The sequence below is a fragment of the Panthera leo genome, chromosome E2, assembly GCF_018350215.1.
Source record: "Panthera leo isolate Ple1 chromosome E2, P.leo_Ple1_pat1.1, whole genome shotgun sequence".
In the NCBI taxonomy this organism is placed as follows: Eukaryota; Metazoa; Chordata; class Mammalia; order Carnivora; family Felidae; genus Panthera; species Panthera leo.
Window position 1 is genome coordinate 3,873,124 of NC_056693.1, and position 22,150 is coordinate 3,895,273.

Consider the following 22,150-nt stretch of genomic DNA (forward strand, 5'->3'; position numbering starts at 1 on the left):
ACCTGACTGGCCAAGGGCAGGAGGCGGGGAGAAAGTGGGCAGCAGGAATCCTGACAAAGGACAAGGAAAGAGAAGTCCCTCACTTTTGGGTCACCTCTTATTTTCCTCAGGCCACTGGTTGTCCCCTGGGGGCGATTTTGCCACTCGGCAGCGTATGGCAATGTCTGAGACAGTTTTGGCGGTCACAGCTGGGGGTGGGGGATTCTTCTGGCATCTAGGAGGTAGAGACCACGGATGCTTCAAAACACCCTACGACGCAAGGACCCCTCCCCGCGAAGAATCATCTAGCCCCAAATATCAGTGGCGCCCAAGAGGAGAAATCCTGCTGTAGACCCACTGTCTAGTTTCCAGTTAGACACCAGAGTTCTTGCAGGGATCTCACAGGTGGAGACCATACTCTCCTCCAATTCCTGAAGACTCGAATTACTTAAACTACGTGCCCCAGACCAGTAGCTGTTTCAGAAAATACTTACCAGTGATACTGGCATCACCTGTCTTCCTTGAAGGCCGCTTGTGATGTTTGGTTTTTTTTTCTTTTCTCCCTTTATTCCGGTTTGATTTGTCTCCAGGCTCCCAGAGATTTCTTCGGAGCCAGACCCCAGGGTTTCGTGGGGTTTCCTCGTCATTTCCGAAGTTGGAACAAGACGAGTGCAGTCTCCGGTTCGGAGGAGAGCAGAATGCAGCTGGCGGTGGGGGAGGCTGAGTCGGCAGGAGGACGCTGGGACAAACGGTGTCCCACCTCCTGACGGTGTGGCTGTGCAGGGCAGAAGTGAAGAACCATAGGCGGTACCACAGGGAACAGAGGAGACAGTGGTCGGGAGTCAGCAGGCTTCCCAGGCTTGCCTTCTCTGAAGTGTAAGGCTGAGGGTGGAGGTCGCGGCTTCAGGCTCGAGGAGGCGGGGCCTACACAGCTGTGGATGATAAAGGCAATGAAGAGTCATGTGGTGTCACATCAGTAGAGCTTTGTGAAGCTTGGCTCTGCTACTCACTGCCTGTGTGACCCCGGGCAACTCTGGAGCCAACAAGCTAGAGACCCCGGGAAGAGGTGATGTCGAGTCTGAAGGCAGCCGGAAGCCGAATTCCTTCATCCTCAAAGGAGATCAGTCTTGTCTCCTTGGACCTTTGACCGATTAGAGGAGGCCCACCCACATGACAGAGCGTAATCTGCTCCGCTCAAACTCTACCGCCTTAGATGTTAAACACATCTTCTTTTTAATGAATTGACTTAAGATTGCATTTGCTTTATTTGACTGTAATTCCAGTGTAGTCAACACAGAGCGTTATATTAGTTTCAAGTGCCAGCTTCCTGGCCACCTTTCTAGGCTCGTATTAGACCCAAACAACTGGGTACCGCGGCCTAGTCGAGTTGACACATAAAACTAACCATCACACCCGCCCACACGGGAGTCTTGGGGTCCTTGAGTGGGGTCTGGACATTTCTGGAATACACTCACCTTCTCTTTCTGCATTCCATCTTACTTGTTTCCTAGCTAAACCTAAAACTCACAAAAATTTCCCTCCAGAAACCAGCAAGACAACGGATGAGGATTAGCTTCCTTTTGGGGCACCTGGGTGGCCCAGTCAGTTAAGCGTCCGACTCTTGATTTCAACTCAGGTCACAATCTCACAGTTTGTGGGCTCGAGCCCCGCATCGGGCTCTGCACACTGTCTGTGGCACTGTCCGTGCGGAGCCCGATTGAAATTCTTTCTCTCTCCCTCTCTCTCTGCCCCTCCATCACTCTCTTTCTCTCTCAAAATAATAATAATAAAAAAAAAAAACCTAAAAAGAAAAGAAAGAATTTCCTTTCTTTCTTTTTTTATTTTTTATTTAAAAAAAAATTTTTTTTAACGTTTATTTATTTTTGAGACAGAGAGAGACAGAGCATGAACGGGGGAGGGGCAGAGAGAGAGGGAGACACAGAATCCGAAGCAGGCTCCAGGCTCTGAGCCATCAGCCCAGAGCCCGACGCGGGGCTCGACCTCACGGACCGCGAGATCGTGACCTGAGCTGAAGTGGGATGCTTAACCGACTGAGCCACCCAGGCGCCCCAAGAATTTCCTTTCTTTTGAGAAATCTGAAAAAGTACTATCTAGTAGAAATAACAGTCAAATATCAGATAGTCACGTATCCACCACCCATAATTATACTTGTTCACATTTTCTCATATTTGCCCCAAAGCTGTTTTCTTTCCACAAGATAAAAAAAAAAAAAGAAGTCCTTTTTCTCTCTCAACATTACTTCTATTATTTTTCCCCTTTCCAGAACTTTCCGCCCTGAAGTTGGTGTTATTTCTGTGCAGGTGTTTACACTTTTACTACATAGACATGCCTTTGTAAACACAGCATAGAGTTTTGCATTCTATTTACAATTATTTAAGTTTAAAATTTAACTCTAGGGGGCGCCTGGGTGGCTCAGTCGGTTGGGCAGCCGACTTTGGCTCAGGTCACGATCAGTCTGTGAGTCTGAGCCCCACGTGCTGACAGCTCAGAGCCTGGAGCCCGCTTCAGATTCTGTATCTCCCTCTGTCTCTGCTCCTCCCCCTCTCACACTCTGTCTCTCTCTCTCAAAAATAAATACTTAAAAAAATAAAATAAATAAAATTTAACTCTAGAATTCTCTCTTCTAGATAAAACTGAAAGGAAATCACCCAAGGGAGCAGAAACAGGACTCGGTAGGAGCACGGATCTTACATACACTCATCCAGGGGTGGGATGAGATATCCTTGTGACGCTGTGAACTGTCCACACCTGGGAAAGTTCTCAAGGATGTCTGTCTGTCTTGTGGTGACGCCTGAAGGCTGTGGCTCAGTGCGAGGTCTTTCGAGGTGGGTAGGATTAGGGGCACAGCCCTGCCTAGTTACCTGGGCCACTTTGGAAAGGGAACTTCAAATCTCTGATGCCCAGCTTCTGCTCTGTGAAATAGGCATCACTCTGTCGCTCTCCCGGGATACTTGTGTGAAGAGAATGTCGTGAGAGCTCCAGCAAGTGGTAGGAATGTGATCGACGGGAGACACAATGAGGTGCCTCAGTGCACACTCAGGGAACAACTGACCCTCTCACCTACTATCCTCTCCCCAGGGACCACGGGGATTCCCCCCCCTCGCTGTGGTCTTTGCCCTTCTCTTCCTGCTTGGAGCCTTCCTCATCTACAAATACACCCGGTGGGGCGGGTTCAGGAAAACAAGGGCTAAGTACCTGGGAGGAAATGGGAGAAACAGAACGGGAAAGTAACATCACAGGGTCAACACTGTCTCTGTCTCTTTCATCCCCAGGGGCGGCTCCCGACAAGATGACCCAATGGTAGAGCTACTCAGCAAATCCCATCAGCCCATACCGAACCCTTCCCCCACTATTGCCTTGACCACTCAAGACCCCCTTTCTTATCTGAACCTTTCGTGTGCCCCCGACCAGCCCTGACGATCATCCCCAAGTGTCTCTCCACGTCCTCTCTTCTCATGACCACCTTCCACTTCTCGCTCAATGTTCTTCCCTTGGATCCTCTCCTCGTGGACCACACTGTCCCCAACCACTTCTCCTCCTCAGCTCTCAAGACTTTGCTGAGCACCTGAATGACGTGGGGACCCTCGTGTGGGGTGTATGAGCTTGGAGGAGGTTGGGGGGGACTTTGGTTTACACATAACCTTGCTGGGCGCCTCACCTCCGCCTCCCCGCAAGGATCCTGACGTCTCACTCCAATTCCCTTTGTCTCCGGTGCCTGTTTCTCTCTTTCAGCTCCTGCTCTTCTGAGGAAAAAGTGGGGACAAGTAATCAGCCCGGGAAAGAGAGCGATGGTGGGTACACATGTGTATGTGTGTGTGTGTATTTGGATGCGTGTGGTGTGCTCACACAAGCATGTATATTTGTGTGTGAGTCTGCACGTGTAGGTGTGCAGGGATGTATGTACGCGTGTGAACACGCATATGCACGTAGAGGTACGTGAATGTGTGTGCATGTGTATAGACGTGGATGTTTGTGTGTTGTGCGTGCACACGGGTGTGGTTTGCACGTCTGTTGCACGTGAATGTGGGGTATGTGTGTGTCATGTGCATGCCTTATTTGTGTGTGCACACACACGTGCGCGCATGTGTGTGTGAGGATGTATAATGTAAATGTGCATGTGAGTGGGATTGTGTGTCCAGAGTTAACCCCTGGGGCCTGGGGGTGAAGCAACAGCAGGACCTTTTCCCTCCCAGATACAGCCACAGCCACGATGAACCGTCCTCCTGCGTCGGTGAGTGTCCCCTGTGGACATCTTCCATCCCCTCCTTGTCCCAGGGTCTCCGTTCCTCCTGCCAGTTTTGTCAATGGTCTGGGTTCCCGCGTCCATCCACCGCCACCCTCACTCTACATTCCAGGAGAATCTGGTCTGAACCCTTCTGTGCCTTCTCTGGCCAGGGGACCTTCATCCCATGTCCTTTCTGAGGACATTTTCCCAGGTGACTTGTGATGAACATCACCTTTTTGTTTTTATTTTTTTTTACGTTTCTTTATTTTTGAGAGACAGAGAGCAAGCAGGGGAGAGGCAGAGAGAGGGGGAGACACAATCCAAAGCAGGCTCCGGGCTCCGAGCTATCAGCACAGAGGCTGACGTGGGGCTCCAACTCGTGGACCGTGAGATCATGACCTGAGCTGAAGTCGGACGCTTCAGGCACCCCCGCATCACCTTCTCCCTGGGATTAACAGGGTGGCTTAATGAGCTCAGAGACACAGAGGGGTCAGTGGGATCTCAGGCATGCCCTAAGCATTCAGTACCCTGAAGCTACTGCTATTATAAACCATTGGTTATAATCGCGGGTAAGTGACTCTCCCACCCTGAGCCTCAGGGTCTCCATGCGCACAATGGGGGTAATATGCCCCACCTGTTGGTGCAATTTAGGAAAACACGGTAAGAGCTCTTTGTAAAGCACATACCGTGAAGTACCCACACAGCACATTTATTAATAGTAACGCTTATTTTATCCTTTACAGTTCAGTTTCTTTTACAAAATTGTGGCGAAATGCACATAAGCCTAAAATCCACCATTTTAACCCGGGATATTCACAACTTTCGGAATATTCACAACGTTGCCCAGTAATACCCCACGAATCCAGTTCGAGAACATTTTCATCACCTCGAAGGAAACCCCACACCCTGTAAGCAGTCTTTCTGCACACCCACACCGCCACCCCAAGCCCCTGACAACCACTAGCTTCCTGTCCCTAAGGATTTGCCTACTCTGGACATCTCACATTCACACTAATGTGATGGCTGTCTATTTGAGTTATCTGAAGTTTCATAACAAATCATCCCCAAATGCAGTTGGTTAAGGCAACACTTAGGATCTCAGTGTCTGCAGGGAAGGAGTCTGGGTGTGGCTCAGCGAGGTGGTCTCTCATTGGGTCTCACAAGGCTGGGAGTTGGGTCTCACAAGGCTGGGACGAAGGCATTGGCTGCTGGTTCAGGCTTGAGTAAGAGAGGATTTGCTTCCACACTCACTCACTCAGGTGGCGGTTGGTGGGACTCAGGTCCTTGCTGGCTGTTGGCCAGAGACCACGTTGGCCATAGGGACCTTTCCGTACGGCAGCTCCTAACACAGCAGCTGGCTTGATCAGCATGAGTGAGGGAAACAGGTGTGAACAAGATGGAAGTCATAACCTTAGTCTTTCATAACCTAGTCTTGGACACGACACATGACAGCCCATCCTTTTTGTTTATTCCAACTGACAGATGCAGGTCACTAGGTCCCGCCAACCTTCGAGAGGGGAAGGGACTGCATGAAGGCTCGAAGGGCAGGAGGCTCTTCCTAACACAGCTGTCTACCACACTGTCATCACAAACGCTAAATCTCCACAATCTAACACTCTTTCTTGGGGAGACTTGATCCTTCTCTCCCTGCTTACCTTCAGGATGAAGCATCCCAGGTCTCAAGAGCTGAGGAACCCCACGGAGTGACATATGCTGAGCTGGACATCAGAGCCCTAAGTGAGGGTCCTTCCAGCCAGATGGAACAGCCCCTAGAAACCTGTGTGTACTTGACCCTCAAGACATAGCTGGGAGAGTGCCTGAAGCCCAGCAAACAAGATCTTCCGATGGATGATGGAGAGCCCTTGGGGCACCAGGCAAATGGGGATCCCTTTCCTCAAATCTGCAGTGAAGACTCGTTTCCTTCTAAAAATTTATTTTTTACATGAGAGGTATCAGGGCGCTGGGGTGGCTCAGTCGGTTGAGCGTCTGACTTCGGCCCAGGTCATGATCATGATCTCATAGTTCATGAGTTTGAGCCCCACGTCATGCTCTGTGCTGACAGCTTGGAGCCTGGAGCCTGCTTTAGATTCTGTGACTCCCTTTCTCTGTCTGTCCCTCCCCTGCTCATGCTCTCTCTCTCAAAAATAAATAAACATTAAAATTTTTTTAATAAATAAATAAATAAATAAATAAGAGGTATCATTTGCACAGAGTAAAATGCACAAATCTTGCACAGCTAAGTGACTACAGATAGATGACTGACAGACAGATATAGATATATAGATATCCCAATAATCTATCTCTACCTATCCCCTTTGGTATAACCGCCATCCAAATAAACACAGTATTTCCAGAACTCCAGAAGGTTTCCCTGTGACACCCTCCAGTCAACCATCACAGCCCCAGAGACCCTTCATTTTTTCTGCCTTTTCACCACCTTTTCATCACTTTTCAAGCCTGTTCTTCATATGCCCTCACATACACGCAGCCACGCTATGTGTTCTCTTCTGTGTCTGGCTTCTTTCACCCAAATACGTCATTCCTGAGGTTTATCCCCGATGTTACATGTAGTTGTGTTTTCTTCCCTATCTACCGCTGAGCATCACTCCAATGCACATTCGTGCCACGGTCACGGAGAATGGCCTCCAGGGGATGAACAATTGGGTTGTTTGAAGGCTGCGGCTTCTGTGGGCCAGCTTGCACAAACACTCTTAGCTATGTCTTTGCAGACGTGGGCACATGTGCGCACTTTCCCCCTGGATTATAAATAGTGGGATGGCTGGGTCAAAGAACAGGTGTATGTTTAATTTCATTTGCTACTTCTGAACAGTTTTCTAAGGGGGTTGTACTACTTCCTACTTCCTTCCTGACAAGCGCTCAGTGTCTTTCTTCATAGCCGCTCTTCTGTTCACACTCCCTTCTCGCCACAAAGCTGCCCCATCACCTTACACAAGTTTGCGGATGCGAGCAAAGCCTTCACTGTGACCTGTGACCTCCAACTATTCTCACTCCTGGTATTTGTGTCCCTGGGCCATCCCTCCCCTGGTTTTGTCAACTTGCTTCTAACCTACAGAATATGGCAAAGGAGATAGGATGTCACTTCAGTGGTTATGCTACTGAAGAATACAACTGCCATCTTGACAGTGGGCTTTTTCTACCTTCTTTGTTCATTTGGATGATGATGTGGAATCCCTGTTTTGGGAAAAGCCCACTTGGCAAGGAACCGAGGACCGTCTCCAGCCAGCAAGGAACTGGCTTCTTCCAACAAGCATGTGGGCTTGTGTTGTATAATAAAGAATTTGGCTGGTCGTTGTCCCTGGCTCCCGGGAGCTAATCTCTAAGCGCTTGGAATCTATCTCTCACCCTTTTTTGAAGTTTATGTATTTATTTTGAAGAGACAGAGGCAGTGCAAGTAGGGAGGCGCAGAGAGAGAGGGAGAGAGAGAATCCCAAGCAGGCTTCGTGCTGTCAGCACAGAGCCCGATGTGGGGCTCAAACTCACAAACTGTGAGATGGTGGCCTGAGCTGAAATCAAGAGTCAGACGCTCAACTGACTGAGTCCCCCAGGGAACCCCTTGGATCTCTTGGGTAACAGCAGCGTCTTTATTATTCACAGCAGGCACCTTGGACCACACCTGAGTTTATGGCAGTGAGATGACTCAGGATGGGGGCTGGTGGTGCCAGAAAGACCATGTGATTACAAGGTTACAGCCTTGACCTCTGGGGATGAGAAGAGGCTGCCGATAGAGTCAATCATGTGGGCAATGCTGCAATCAATCATGCCTATGTGATGATATCCCCAAGAAAACTGTGCACACTGAGGCTCAGGGAGTTTCCTGGCTGGTGACACATCCTGAGACCATAGGAAGCTTTGCTTTTGGGGCCCTCCCAGGCTTCACCCTATGTGTTTCTAAATCTAGATGGTCTTGATTTATATCCTTTATAATAGAAATTGTAATCATAAATATAGTGCTTTCTTGAATTCTTTGAGTGGTTCTAGCAAGTTATTGAACCTCACGGAGTAGTGGGAACCTACAAAAATTTAGGTCATCTGTTCATGGGTGCAGGTGGCTCGGGAACAGCTGAGCACTGCAGTGAGGACAGTCCTGTGGGCCCCTCACCCTTAGCCTGTGAAGTCTGTGCTCACTCTGGGTGATGCGTGTCAGAACTGCAGCACGGAAGTGGATCCTTCCCCAGCTGAGCTTCCGGATTAGACCCCAGCCCCGGCTGACTCGGTGATTGCAGGTCACAGACAACCCTGCTCAGCGATGCTTCGGCTCCTGGCCCCCGAAACAATGAAATACTGAAGGTGTGCTGCTTAAGCCGCTACCTTCGGGGTAATGCTGTTACACAGCAATAGATAACCGAAACACTCACACCGTTGTGGGCATCATTCCACAGAATGGACCCAAGACACAGAGACACCTTCACCACTGGGGGCCGGGGGTGGGGAGCGTCATGTGATTTTCTGGAAAGGAAATAGGCTTTGGAGACAGAGCTGGGTTCCAACTCCTGCACCTGCCTCTCCTCCCTCTGTGTCTTTGTGCAAGGAGACCTGCCTCACTGCCTCTCAGGTTACATATTCCCAGTTAATTTGCCCCCACCCGCCAAATTTTACCAAGTACAATTTGGAATTTTGTCAAATACAATTTGGTAAAAAATAATGGTTCACCTACACCATGAAGTCAGCAAGTTGGTCAAAGTGTGGGTAAACTGGGATTTACATTAAAAAAAATTTTTTTTTAAATTAGGGGTGTCTGGGTGGCTCAGTCAGTTAAACGTTGGACTTTGGTTGAGGTCGTGATCTCATGGTTCATGGGTTCGAGCCCTGCAATCTCACGTTTGTGGCTTTGAACCCCTCGTTGGGATCTGCACTGACAGTGTGGAGCCTGCCTGGGATTCTCTCTCTCTGCCCCTCCCCACTCACACTTTCTCTCTCCCACTCAAAACAAATAAATAAACTTAAAAAATTTGTTTTAAGCCCCGCCCAACTGGGCCAACCTCATTCTTTAGGAACACCATGCGTCTCTCTGCCTGCTTAGTTTATGGACTATAAAGTGCTTCATAGTTTGATTTCTAGGGGAAAACAATACAATTTCCATTGTATTTCAGTTTGCTGGTCCATCTATTCATATTTTTTCTTTTTCTTGGATACAGAAACAGAAAAAATTTATTTTTATTTTCAATGTTATTAAAAATATTTTAAATTTTTTTCTACCGTATTTTTTATTTTTGTAAATTTTTCAAATTCTACTTTACTTCCATCATTTCATCTTATTGTATTTCATTGTATTCATTTTTCAAATTTTCAAACTTTTTCCTTTTTTTTCTTATCTTTCCCTTTTTTCTCTAATCTATCAAGCTCCTTTCAACAACCAGACCAAAATACACCTAGGATCTAGCATCATTTGATTTTTTTGTGTATTGTTTTAAATTTTTTAATTTTAATTTTTTTACCTTATTAATTCCTTTTATTCTCTCAAAATGACAAAATGAAGGAATCCCTGCCTCAAAAGAAAGAGCAGGAAGAAATGACAGCCAGGGACTTAATCAACACAGATATAAGCAAGATGTCTGAACCAGAATTTAGAATCACGATAATAAGAATACTACCTGGGGTTGAAAATAGATCAGAAACGCTTTGTGTGGAGATAAGAGAAGTGAAAGCTAGTCAGGATGCTTGGAAGTAGGCCTCACGCCCAGTGTGGAGCCCAACGCAGGCTTGAACTCATAACCTGAGATCAAGACCTGAGCTGAGATCAAGAGTTGGACGCTTAACCGACTGGGCCACCCAGGTGCCCCTGAGGATTTACATTTTTAAGTCGCAGCAGTGCATTTTCCTACCTAGACACAAAATCAGTGGAGGAAGCAACAAGAAATGGAAAAGGGGCCGTTTCGGACCTTCTGATAATTTCATTTCTTGGCTAAGTAACAGCCTGTGAGTCCCACACAGCTTTTCCAGGAGACGAAAGTGATCTTGGGTGCAGAGAGCACGGCGTCCCCTGAACCACTGCGCATCCTGAGGAACGTGGCTCAGTGGCCACACACGAAGGTTACTGGAGCACTGTGCTGTGAGGGTCGTTCCAGCAGGAGCTGGTCTGAGCTATTTGGCTGGCATGACGAGGTATCCCATGACACTGACTTCTGGTCACGGGAGGAAACCTACTCACCCCTAGTGTTGCTCTGTGACCAGAGGTCCAAGGAGTCCCGGGGAGGTTTGTGCCAGCTTCTCACAATTACTTATTGGTAAACGTGAGAACAATGATTTATACCGGGTCCCGTGAGACCCATCCAGAGGGCTCTGCCCCTGGGGCTGGCAACATGCCCATCATGGAAGAAGAAACCCAAGCCCAGGACCCGTTTTGGGTCTCCTGGTTCTGAGGTGCTCTGTGAACGTACTGGTGGTTCCTGACCCAAGAGAGAAAGCCCATCTACTATACAGCTGTGAGGAAGGACAGAATTCCTTTTTGCCTGGGATACATACTCTCATTTTATTATTTTTTATTTTTAAGTTTATTTATTCATTTATTTATTTAAAAAAAATTTTTTTTAACGTTTATTTATTTTTGAGACAGAGAGAGACAGAGCATGAACAGGGGAGGGTCAGAGAGAGAGGGAGACACAGAATCTGAAACAGGCTCCAGGCTCCGAGCTGTCAGCACAGAGCCCAACGCGGGGCTCAAACCCACGGACCGTGAGATCATGACCTGAGCTGAAGTCGGACGCTTAACCAACAAGCCACCCAGGCGCCCCAAGTTTATTTATTTTTAATTTTTTTTAATGTTTATTTATTTTTGGAAGAGAGAGACAAAGTGTGAGCAGGGGAGGGGCAGAGAGAGAGGGAGACACAGAATCCCAAGCAGGCTCCAGGCTCTGAGCCATCAGCACAGACCTGATGAGAGGCTTGAACCCACGAACCGTGAGATCATGACCTGAGCCATGGTCGGACACTTAACTGACTGAGCCACTCAGGCGACCCTAGTCCTCAGCTCTTAAGACAGTGGACAATGTCCAGCAACCTGAGTGTCCAGCATTTTCCAGTATTCTCAACAGTGAAATATCTTCATCTTCTCTTAGGAATCCTTCAGGCTCACGCCCCAGCTACGTGGGGGGTCGCATGTCTGATGCATGCAATCTGAAGACAGACAAGGACTGAGGACTTCTGTGAGTCAAATCCTTGAAGCTGGGCGTGTGAGGAACATGTTGCAATCAGCAGCACTGAGAACGTTTCCAGTTTGTAGCTGTGAAAGGAGGAACTTAACAGTTAGCGAAACCTTGTTCCTGCCCACACTCTGGAGTCAGGAGCGAGGTTGTGGCCGTCCCAGCTCCGCTCCCTCCCACAGGCTGCACAGCTGAAGACGGGGCTCTGGACAGGCTGGTTTGCTGCCATGATCCCTAGGCTGCTCCCACTGCTCTGTCTCAGTAAGTCTCACAGGGCGACCCTAGAAAACAACAGACTCGGTAAGAGGTTTGGGCTGGGGATTGAAAGAGAAAGCAAAAGCATCAATCAGCCTTGGTTTATTGAGCACATACTACGTATCAGAAATCTTGCCGAGTGCAATCAATGCACACATTACTTCTAAACTGGTGCTTTACAAATTTCAATGAATGTTCCAAGTTCATGATTTCTGCAGAAAAGCCTTTGCTACCTGTACTTTATTGGCTTAACGTGTTTTTTTTTTAATTTAAAAATAATATTTATTTACTTTTGAGAGAAAGAGCACAAGTGGGGGAGGGGCAGAAAGAGAGGGAGTCACAGAATCCGAAGCAGGCTCCAGGCTCTGAGCTGTCAGCACAGAGCCCGACGCGGGGCTCGAACTCACCAACCGTGAGATCATGACCTGAGCCGAACTTGGACGCTTAACCGACTGAACCACCCAGGCGCCCCGGCTTAACGTGTTTTGCTTTTAATACTGACTTAGCCTTTTTTACCTAAATAAAAGTGCTTAGGAAAGAAACTTTCGATACTATGAATGAAAATCCAGGTCGGGGCACCCGGGTGGTTCGGTTGGTTGAGCATCGGCTCTTGGTTTTGGTTCAGGTCATGGACCTCATGGTTTATGGGATCTGAGCTGCGCATCAGGCTCGGCACTGACAGCATGGAGCCTGCTTTGGGGTTCTCTCTCTCTCCCTCTCTCTGCCTCTTCCCCACTCAAGAACACACAGACCCGCGCGCTCTCTCTCTCTCTCAAAATAAATAAATAAACTTAAAAAAAAATCCAGGTCAAATACAAAAACTATGAAGTAAATGCAGCGAGAAGGAAACAGTATTAGCATTCTCTAACTATACGCTGGTCCTTGTCAAGCTTCTGGGCCTGAGAGCTGCTAGTTCTCTGCTATGGAGGCAATTAGCCCCCATCCAGGTATGTCAGAGGCTAGCTTCAAGGAGGCTCTCTTGGTGCTTACTGCACACAATCACGCAGCGCTTGGACTGTCCTTCCTTCCGCCTCGAACTCATCACGTCTAACACTGATGGGACGTATTCCACATTTGGGAAATACCACGCTGGTCCCCACCCCTCAAAAAATAAAAACAACACTCCCCACAACACAAACCCTGCAAGAGAGAACGAGGTCCACGTCTGCAGATTAGGAATCCAATCTGAGTCTGCAGAGCGAAGTGCCTCGTCTCGGATCGCACGGGTGGTATGCAGGGAAGCCAGATCTCGACCCAGAACCGCCGGGTTCTAAAAACGTTTCCACTCAGCCAAGATGTTGAAGTAAGAGGGACACACACATGGGGTCCTTGGTATGGAGCACTTTAGGAGTGTCTGAAAGGGTTTCGGGGTTGGAAACCCCTGAGGAGGCAGAGATACGTGATTCAGAATGTCCCCAGTGATGGACCAGAGACCAGAACTGGTCTCCAGAAACCAACAAAGCTTGATATCCACAAACAGGAAAGGAGGACTCACGTCAGCGTGGCTCTTTGCACTTGGCTTCCTGCCATCGCCACGGATCTCTGATCCCAAGACTTCAGGCTCGCTCACAGAGGGCCCCTTATGTCAGAGGCTCGTCGTAGGAAGACACGCCTGTCTGTGTCCAAAAAAAAAATATGTCTACTATCCCTTTTATCGTTCATTCTCCTCTGGCTGGGTTAGGCACAGGTTCAGCTAGCAACACCTTCCAGAGATCGTCTCCGGACACATGTCTGAAATCTTCACTCCTTTTGATGGCTGAGTACTATTCCACTTATACATGGATCTCATTTTGTTTCTCCATCCGCCTGTTGGTGGGTGCCTGGGTTGTTCCCACCTTTTGACTATTCATTCTCTGCCTCACTGCAATGAGATAAACCTTTTTCCATGTTTGGCTTTGAGAGCGAGTGAGTCTCTCCTAAGAGGACTTCCTCTTGCCTCCATAAGCAACGAGGCCTCTAAGCAAGTGTCCTGCTCAAGACAGGGGTGAGATCAGAGGAGATGTGCCGGGAGCCTGGGGCCGAATGATAAACCCCACGTGGCCTGAAGGTGTGTCCAACCACCATCTACCAAGTTCCATCTCCTTCCTGCTAACAGAGCACAGGAGGCCACTGAAGCGATTAGGCCCATGTTTCTAACACATCTCCTTTTTTTTTTTTTTTTTACCCTGTGTGGACCACCAGTTTTGTGTCTCAGAAGTGAAAAGGGGGGAACTACCAGATCTTTTTTTTTATTTTTTATTTTTTTTAACGTTTATTTATTTTTGAGACAGAGAGAGACAGAGCATGAACAGGGGAGGGTCAGAGAGAGGGAGACACAGAACCTGAAACAGGCTCCAGGCTCTGAGCTGTCAGCACAGACCCCAACGTGGGGCTCGAACTTGCAGACTGTGAGATCATGACCTGAGCTGAAGACACGTAGCCTGCTGAGCCACCCAGGTGCCCCTAGAGCGGAATATTTTAAATGCAAAGGTAGGGGGCGCCTGGCTGACTCAGTCGAAGGGGGCGAGACTAATGATCTCAGGGTTGGAAGTTCAAAAGCCACGTTGGGCGCAGAGCGTACCTTTAAAAAGTAAAACATAAAGAGGGGTGCCTGGGTGGGTCAGTCAGTTAAGCATCTGACTTTGGCTCAGGTCATGATCTCACGGTTCATGAGTTTGAGCCCCATGTGGGGCTCTGTCCTGACAACTCAGAGCCTGGAGCCTGCTTTGGATTCTGTGTCTCTGTCTCTCTCTGCCCCTTTCTCGCTTGCTCTCTTTCTCTCTCTCTCAAAAATAAACACTAAAGGGGCACCTGGGTGGCTCAGTCAGTTGAGCGTCCAACTTCGGCTCAGGTCACATCTCACGGCTCATTGAGTTCAAGCCCCTCGTCGGGCTCTGTGCTGACAGTTCAGAGCCTGGAGCCTGCTTCAGATTCTGTCTCCCTCTCTCTTTGTCCTTCCCCCACTTGCCCTCTGTCTCTTTCTCTCAAATATAAATAAACATTTAAAAAAATAAACACTAAAATTTTTTTTTAACGTTTATTTTTGAGACAGAGAGAGACAGAGCATGAATGGGGGAGGGTCAGAGAGAGGGAGACACAGAATCTGAAACAGGCTCCAGGCTCTGAGCTGTCAGCACAGAACCCGACGCGGGGCTCGAACTCACGGACTGCGAGATCATGACCTGAGCCGAAGTCGGATGCTTCACCGACTGAGCCACCCAGGCGCCCCGAAACTACCAGATCTTTATGCTAAAACTGTCTCCCTCCCTCCATAGTTCTCTGATCCCAAGACGTCAGGCGGCCCCACAGAGCGATCCTTACATCACCTCCTTACCTCCCTCAAAGGTGTTTGGGACCGAGCGTCTTGAGGAGTGCAGGAGGGGGCTGAGGGACACAGGGCTGGGACTGCAAAGGCTCTGAATTTTCACAGGCCCTGAAATGTCCCGTGAGGCAAGACAGAGCACACGCTGACTTCTCTGTCCTAATCGCAATCCCCTTGTGAGCTGTCCCATGCCATCTAGAATTTATTTTTTCAGACTCCCACTTTGTCTGGCATTGGTGAGAATTTTCTTTTCAATACCGTAAACACACCCATTATGTTCTACTTTTTATTACGTTAAATATATGTAAATAATATTGATCCTCTTAACTCTCTGTAAGTACACAGTTCGGTGGCATTTCAGTGCATTCACAACGATGTGCAACCTTCACCCAAAACGTTTCTGTCATCCCCGACATAAACTCTGTACTCGTTCATCAATACTCCTTTCTGCTTCCTCCCCAGCCCCCTGATAACCATGCATTTGCCCATTCTAGCTAGGTACTTTGTGTCAGTGGAATCACACAGTAATTGTTCTTGGGTGTTGGGCTAATTTCACACAGCAAAGTGTCATCCAAGTCCACTCAGGATGTAGCATCTATCAGCATTTCATTGCTTTTAATGTTTATTTACTTTTGAGAGAGAGAGACCGAGTGAGAGCAGGGGAGGAGCAGAGAGAGAGAGGGAGACACAGAAACAGAAGCAGCTCCAGGCTCTGAGCTGTCAGCACAGAGCCCGCCGTGGGGCTCGAACCCACGAACTGCGAGAGCATGACCTGAGAGGAAGTCAGATGCTTAACCGACTGAACCACCCAAGCGCCCCAGCATTTCATTCCTTTCAAACGGCAGAAGAGTATTCCACTGTCTGTACAGACCACATACCTTTCCTTTATCCACTTATCCTTCACTGGATGCTTGGGTCTTTTCATGTTTTGGCTATTTATCACTTTTTCTTTTTCTTTTTTTTTCAAAACATGGAATGTAGTATTTTTGATTTCCCCAATTTTAGCACAAAGGCCTGGTAACTTTCCCCTTTTCATGACTAAGACACAAAACTGGTTCACACAGGGAAAGAAAGAAAGAAAGAAAGAAAGAAAGAAAGAAAGAAAGAAGAAAGAAGAAAGAAAGAAAGAAAGAAAGAAAGAAAGAAAGAAAGAAAGAAAGTCTAAGTCAACGGATTTTTTTTTTTAAGTTTTTATTTTTGAGAGAGACAGAGTGCAAGCGGGGGAGGGGCAGAGAGAGAGGGAGTCACGGAATCCGAAGCGGGCTCCAGGCTCTGAGCTGTCAGCACAGAGCCCGACGTGGGGTTTCGACTCATGGACCAGGAGATCATGACTGCAGCCAAAGTTGGACGCTTAATGGACTGAGCCACCCAGGTGCCCCTGGCATAGAGCAGCCTTCAGCATGGGGTGGGGAGGGGTTCTTCCGGTACAGGTGAGGCTGTCTGCAGACTGTCAGGCCCACTCAGGGTCTCAGACAAGATCAGAGGTGGCCCAGGGTCACATTCAAGTCCCATGCTTCCTGATCTTTTTCAGGGTTACTGCCTTCTACATCCAGGGTGAATTGGCGGGGGCCGGTGGGGGGGATGTTCAGGAACTGTAACACCAGCTTGACAGAAATGCAAGAACCTGTCCATGATAGAGGCTGAGAATCCAGGGGTCTGTGGACGTTTGTGAAGCCAGGAGAGCCCCTGGAGTGGCAGGTGGCATCTAAAGAGGAGACCTTCTGTGGGAAATGGGGCAGGAGCTGAGGGCGGAGTGGAAGCCTGGGTCCAGCATGGGGAAATGAGAACCCTCCCAGATGCGTGACCGCCAGGGTCTGGTCTCAGTGGCAGCACCCTCCCCCCACCCCGGGGAGGTCCCTTGAGACAGGGCTCAGGTCTCACAGACAGATGGTTCTCTTGCAGGACTGTGCACTGGCCAAGGAATCAGGGGGACTGACGGTGAGTGTTCCTTCAGTTAAACCCTCCCTCTCCTTCGCTCCAAATTCCCCGCATCCCTTCTCTTTCCTTCAAGGGGTTTCCTGACAGCAGGCGAGGGCACCAAATCCTGTCCCCAATCTGCTTCCTTCCAGAGCCCCTTCCCAAGCCCACCCTCAGGGCCTGGCCCAGCTGGGTGGTGCCTCCCAGAAGCAGTGTAAGGCTGCAATGCCAGACCCCGACCAAGGATGTCGACTTTGTTCTCAAAAAGGGTAATGTTGTTTTGGACGTTTCACGATCACTGGCTTCCAAGAAGGGCCTGGCTGAATTTCACCTCACTGACCTAAGAACCAGCCACGCTGGAGATTACACCTGTGAGTGCTACAGACCAGGGGCCCCGGACATAAGATCACCGCCCAGTGAGGTCATCCTGCTGCTGGTGACAGGTGAGGAGCAGGATGGGCCTGGGGGAGGGACCAGAGGACGGGACAGAGAAAGTGGAGAAACACAGTGACTTGGTCGGCCTCATCCAGGGCTCGTGGGGGCGGGGGGACCTCCTTCCCACAGAGTCGAAAGAGGGTGACACCAGGGATCTGTGTCCCACACTCAGAAGGAACCCCCCGTGGGAGAACAAGGGTGAGTGGGGGACCCCAGGCTTCTCCCCGTGACCTCGGAGCCCCCCTTCTCTTACAGGAGGTCTCCCTAAACCTTCCCTGCAAGCCCACCAAAGGGGTGTGGTAACCGCAGGAGACGATGTGACCCTGCAGTGCCAGAGGCCAGACAATATTTTCAGGCCCATGAGGTTCGCTCTGCTGAAGGCGGGAGTGGCAGAGCCCATCCGGCTCCGGACCCCAGTCGGCAAGGAGGTGGACTTCTCCCTGCAGACTGTGACAGTCGGTGACGCCGGGAACTACAGCTGTGTCTACTTCCAGACCGGGACTCCTTTCTGGGCCTCACAGCCTAGCGATCGTCTTGAGATCCGGGTGAGAGGTGAGGTTTTGCACGACTTTTCAGAAGTTGGAGAAATTCAATTCATTTCTTCATCAGCTTGTTTTTATTTTGGCTGTTTTGCTTGCTTTCCCAGTTGGGTGGACCCATCACTGACTTACAACACTATCCGTTTAAGGTGAACGACGTGCTCTTTTTTCTACCTGGAGAGCGTTGCTTCTGTTCCTTTCTGATTCTTCTTTCTCTTCTGATTTTGCTGTCATCTCCTCCTCGCACCTGCCCTTTCCTAACCTCTAGTCTTTGGCCTTTGTTGTTCTGTATTCCTGGAGAATTGCTCAAGTTGTTCTTGCCAACGATCCATCCCGCCAACCGTCAGCGTCCCTTCCCCTACGCTTTGCGTCTCTTAGACTTGTGGGTCGTCCCGGTGATGGCAGCCTCATGGCTTGCGGTCTCGTTCTTAGTGCGCGGTGCTGTCCCGGCCGCCGGGTTCTGGGTCACCCGTGGAGGATCTTCCACAACCATCTTGTGTGTCTGGCCAGAACGTTGCTTCCTTGGATGCCACACCCCGTGCTTCCGTGGCACCGTAGACGTGTGCATGTGAGCCGTGGTGGCCCAACACCCTCTGGTTGGAAAGCAGGGACCATGCAGCCAGCACACACAGGTGCAGAGAGCACCCTGGGCTCCGCGACGTCACCACGGGTTCCTCCCACGGACTCTGTCTCCGGGAAACGTTGTGGCTGGTGGGCTCACGCATGAACTCTGCACCCACGACCTGTGTGACATGGAAGCTTCACTGGTCCTCTTAGGAGCCAGGGCCAACCCCGAGCCCAGGTCCTGGTTAGGAGCCAGGGCCAATGCCCAGCCCAGGTCCTGGTTAGCAGCCAGGGCCAACCCCGAGCCCAGGTCCTGGTTAGGAGCCAGGGCCAATGCCCAGCCCAGGTCCTGGTTAGCAGCCAGGGCCAACCCTGAGCCCAGGTCCTCGTTAGCAGCCAGGGCCAACCCTTAGCCCAGGTCCTCGTTAGCAGCCAGGGCCAACCCTTAGCCCAGGTCCTTGTTAGCAGCCAGGGCCAATGCCCAGCCCAGGTCCTGGTTAGCAGCCAGGGCCAATGCCCAGCCCAGGTCCTGGTTAGGAGCCAGGGCCAATGCCCAGCCCAGGTCCTGGTTAGCAGCCAGGGCCAACCCCGAGCCCAGGTCCTGGTTAGGAGCCAGGGCCAATGCCCAGCCCAGGTCCTGGTTAGCAGCCAGGGCCAACCCCGAGCCCAGGTCCTGGTTAGGAGCCAGGGCCAATGCCCAGCCCAGGTCCTGGTTAGCAGCCAGGGCCAATGCCCAGCCCAGGTCCTGGTTAGCAGCCAGGGCCAACCCCGAGCCCAGGTCCTGGTTAGGAGCCAGGGCCAATGCCCAGCCCAGGTCCTGGTTAGCAGCCAGGGCCAACCCCGAGCCCAGGTCCTGGTTAGGAGCCAGGGCCAATGCCCAGCCCAGGTCCTGGTTAGCAGCCAGGGCCAACCCCGAGCCCAGGTCCTGGTTAGGAGCCAGGGCCAATGCCCAGCCCAGGTCCTGGTTAGCAGCCAGGGCCAACCCCGAGCCCAGGTCCTGGTTAGGAGCCAGGGCCAATGCCCAGCCCAGGTCCTGGTTAGCAGCCAGGGCCAACCCTGAGCCCAGGTCCTCGTTAGCAGCCAGGGCCAACCCTTAGCCCAGGTCCTCGTTAGCAGCCAGGGCCAACGCCAGCCCAGGTCCTCATTAGCAGCCAGGGCCAACCCTTAGCCCAGGTCCTTGTTAGCAGCCAGGGCCAACGCCAGCCCAGGTCCTCGTTAGGAGCCCAGGTCCTCATTAGGAGCCAGGGCTAATGCCAGGGCCAACGCCAGCCCAGGTCCTCATTAGGAGCCCAGGCCAACACTGAGCCCTAGCTCTTCTTGGGTGCGGTGGGAATGAAATGCACAGTGCTCTCGGTGCTTAGCTACTGGGCTTGAATTTTCTTGAGCTCACGGCCACCTGAAGTCTTTGCCGTGAGGAGGGGGTGCACAGACACCCACCGAATCATTTCCGAGCTTGGGGCAGCAACTTTGGGTTTTGGTCTTGGTCCTAAGCCTGATTCCTAATATCAGGAGGGAGAAGGGAAAAGGGACACGTGGGAGGGTCAAATGATATGAAGAGCCAATAAGTGAAGGAAGAGAGACCGAGCAGAGAGAAGACAAAGGACAGAAGACCAAGGAAGACCCACTAGAACCCTCACGAAATCCCACGTTGGGTTTTCAGTGATTACAACTTCAGGGCGGCCACAGCTGACCACTGGCCAGGGCACACAAGTGGGTGCAGGAGCGTCCCGTTGGGCAGATCCATGTGGGAAGGATGGGCGCTCCTCTACTGGCTGGTGCTGACGCTCTCCTCTCTCCCAGTCCCCCCAGGTGCCATATCGAGGGACTACACCACGGGCAACCTCATCCGCCTGGGTCTGGCTTCCCTAGTTGTGGTTATTATGGGCGCTGTCCTGCTGGAAGCCTGGTGCAGCCAGAAGGAGTCTCCACGTGGATCCACGTAGAACAGCTGAGCTGTTCTTGTCTTGTTCATGGGCTGGTATAGTGACGCGGGGTTCTCTGAACACCAAACTCCACCATGGGGACATGCTGTGTTTCTCACCATGGGCACAATTGGCACTTTGGGTGGGACTGTCCTGTTCCTTATGGGAACATTCAGCACCATTTCTTTTTCTCATTAAAGAGCGGCTGAAGCCCCAGTCATTGTGGGACAAGATAATGAGTGCTACCAGGACCTTTCCCAACATTCCTAGAGACGGGGAATGGGAGGTGGGGTGGTGTTCCCCTGGTGGGGAACCCTGTGTTAGGAGGCCAGGGAAATAATATTCTTCCTCTTCCTTCCTCCCCTGTCCTTAGGTCTGTACTACCCACATGCTCCAGGGCTTCCCAGGGAATGACGAGTGCGGATGGAGAGACCTGCCGATCCTTAACAGTCCTGTGGAACCTACATTCTTAGCTCTATGAAGAACCACTCAAGGACGAGGCTTACCTCTTGCCACAGCTTTGCCTGGGGCAGAGCACAGAATGGAACATAAAGACACATTCAAAAAATTTGGATGATTTGAAAAAAATACTTAAAACTTCAGAGTCTGGCTGGGTAGCACGTGCAGTTACCTCCATAGGAACCGTGATGCCATTGACATGTAGGGAAAACACTGCTTCCTGCATATTATCAACCCCCCTCCATTCTCTATTTTGTACTTCAGGACCAGCAATTAGTCAAGTGTGAAACTTTCCTTATTTATCCTATGTGTCTTTTCAATTTTATTTCATAGAGTCTCCATATTTTGCCTAATTTTGGGAGGCTCCCTCTCAACTTCATAGCATCAAGTTGCTTCTGAGCTGTACCCAGGATTTCTTCGTCATCTGGTGCAGGTGTAAAAAGGTTATCCACAATATTTTCACCTTCATGATCTGTTGCTGTTTGTTCATAATCCTGTTGTCACCAATACTCATTCTTATTTTAGAACTATTGTCTCCTCTCTTAAAACCCGGGATATATGCTTATAAAAATCGAGTTCTGGGGCCGCCTGGGTGGTTCCGGCAGGGGTCTTGACTGTTGACTGTGGTTCAGGTCATGACATCAGGATCATGAGATCAAGTCCCACACCGAGCTCTGCACTGAGCATGTAGCCTGCTTAAGTTTCTCTCTTTGTCCCCCTCTGCCCATCTCCCCCACGTGCTTTCTCTCTTTTTCTCTCAAAAAGAAAAAAAAAAAAAGTCCTGTTTGGAGTAGAGATGATTCTTGCAAATGTAATTCTTTGTTTCATCTGCTTCGTTTTGTTGCACTGGCTTTCATCAGATCATGGACGAGTCTTGCTTCGGGGTTCCGGGGGCAGACAGGAACTTCTCCCAGGCTGCAAATCTTTTGGCAGACTTTTTCAATGTGGACACTCTGGTAGCCTCAGGCACCAGGAGAATTTTTCTGTTCCTTCTACCCAATGAGTGAAACTCATGGTTCCTACTGAGAACAGACCCCCTTGGCTGGTGTTTGGCCAAGAGTGGTCAAATGGACAGAACTTTGGATTTATGCCCAGTATGAGTGTGGCACATCACAGAGACACCAGTTGTTCACTGGACAACCACATCTTGCTTCAGTCTCTGCCTTGGCTGTGCATGCAACAGACTTTGTGATGTTTCCACTCCCTAACGTGTGACTGCCCATGTCTGTTTTAGACTGCCTTTCCTCTTCAATCATATCTTACTTTTATTTTGAAGTCATTCAATTCACAGGAAGTTGCAAACTCAGGACAGATACTTGTACCCTGCACCCAATTTCTCCAATGGTTCCATGATATGTCCATTACAAGATCCA

General features: G+C 50.1%; 1 protein-coding gene and 1 long non-coding RNA gene across 4 annotated transcripts in view; one reads left to right on the forward strand and one right to left on the reverse strand.

The window, feature by feature from the left end:
• Positions 1–11,539: 11,539 nt before the first annotated feature.
• Positions 11,540–21,446, forward strand: LOC122208504 (T-cell-interacting, activating receptor on myeloid cells protein 1-like). Of its 3 annotated transcripts, none has more exons than XM_042919625.1 (6): positions 11,540–11,646; positions 16,844–16,879; positions 17,011–17,301; positions 17,549–17,845; positions 20,197–20,374; positions 20,692–21,446. In XM_042919625.1, the coding sequence occupies exons 1-5, from the start codon at positions 11,613–11,615 to the stop codon at positions 20,337–20,339; spliced, it is 801 nt and encodes a 266-aa protein (XP_042775559.1). In that variant the 5' UTR covers positions 11,540–11,612; the 3' UTR covers positions 20,340–20,374; positions 20,692–21,446. The 3 variants fall into 3 exon arrangements, with proteins under 3 accessions (XP_042775559.1, XP_042775560.1, XP_042775558.1); XM_042919624.1 differs by having other exon boundaries at positions 11,580–11,685; XM_042919626.1 differs by lacking the exon at positions 16,844–16,879 and having other exon boundaries at positions 11,559–11,646.
• LOC122208505 overlaps positions 12,415–22,150 on the reverse strand; it is a 31,647-nt gene continuing 21,911 nt past the window's right edge. The window contains exon 3 of the long non-coding RNA XR_006197264.1: positions 12,415–13,256. This is a non-coding gene — a long non-coding RNA (uncharacterized LOC122208505). The remainder of the gene's footprint in view (positions 13,257–22,150) is intronic.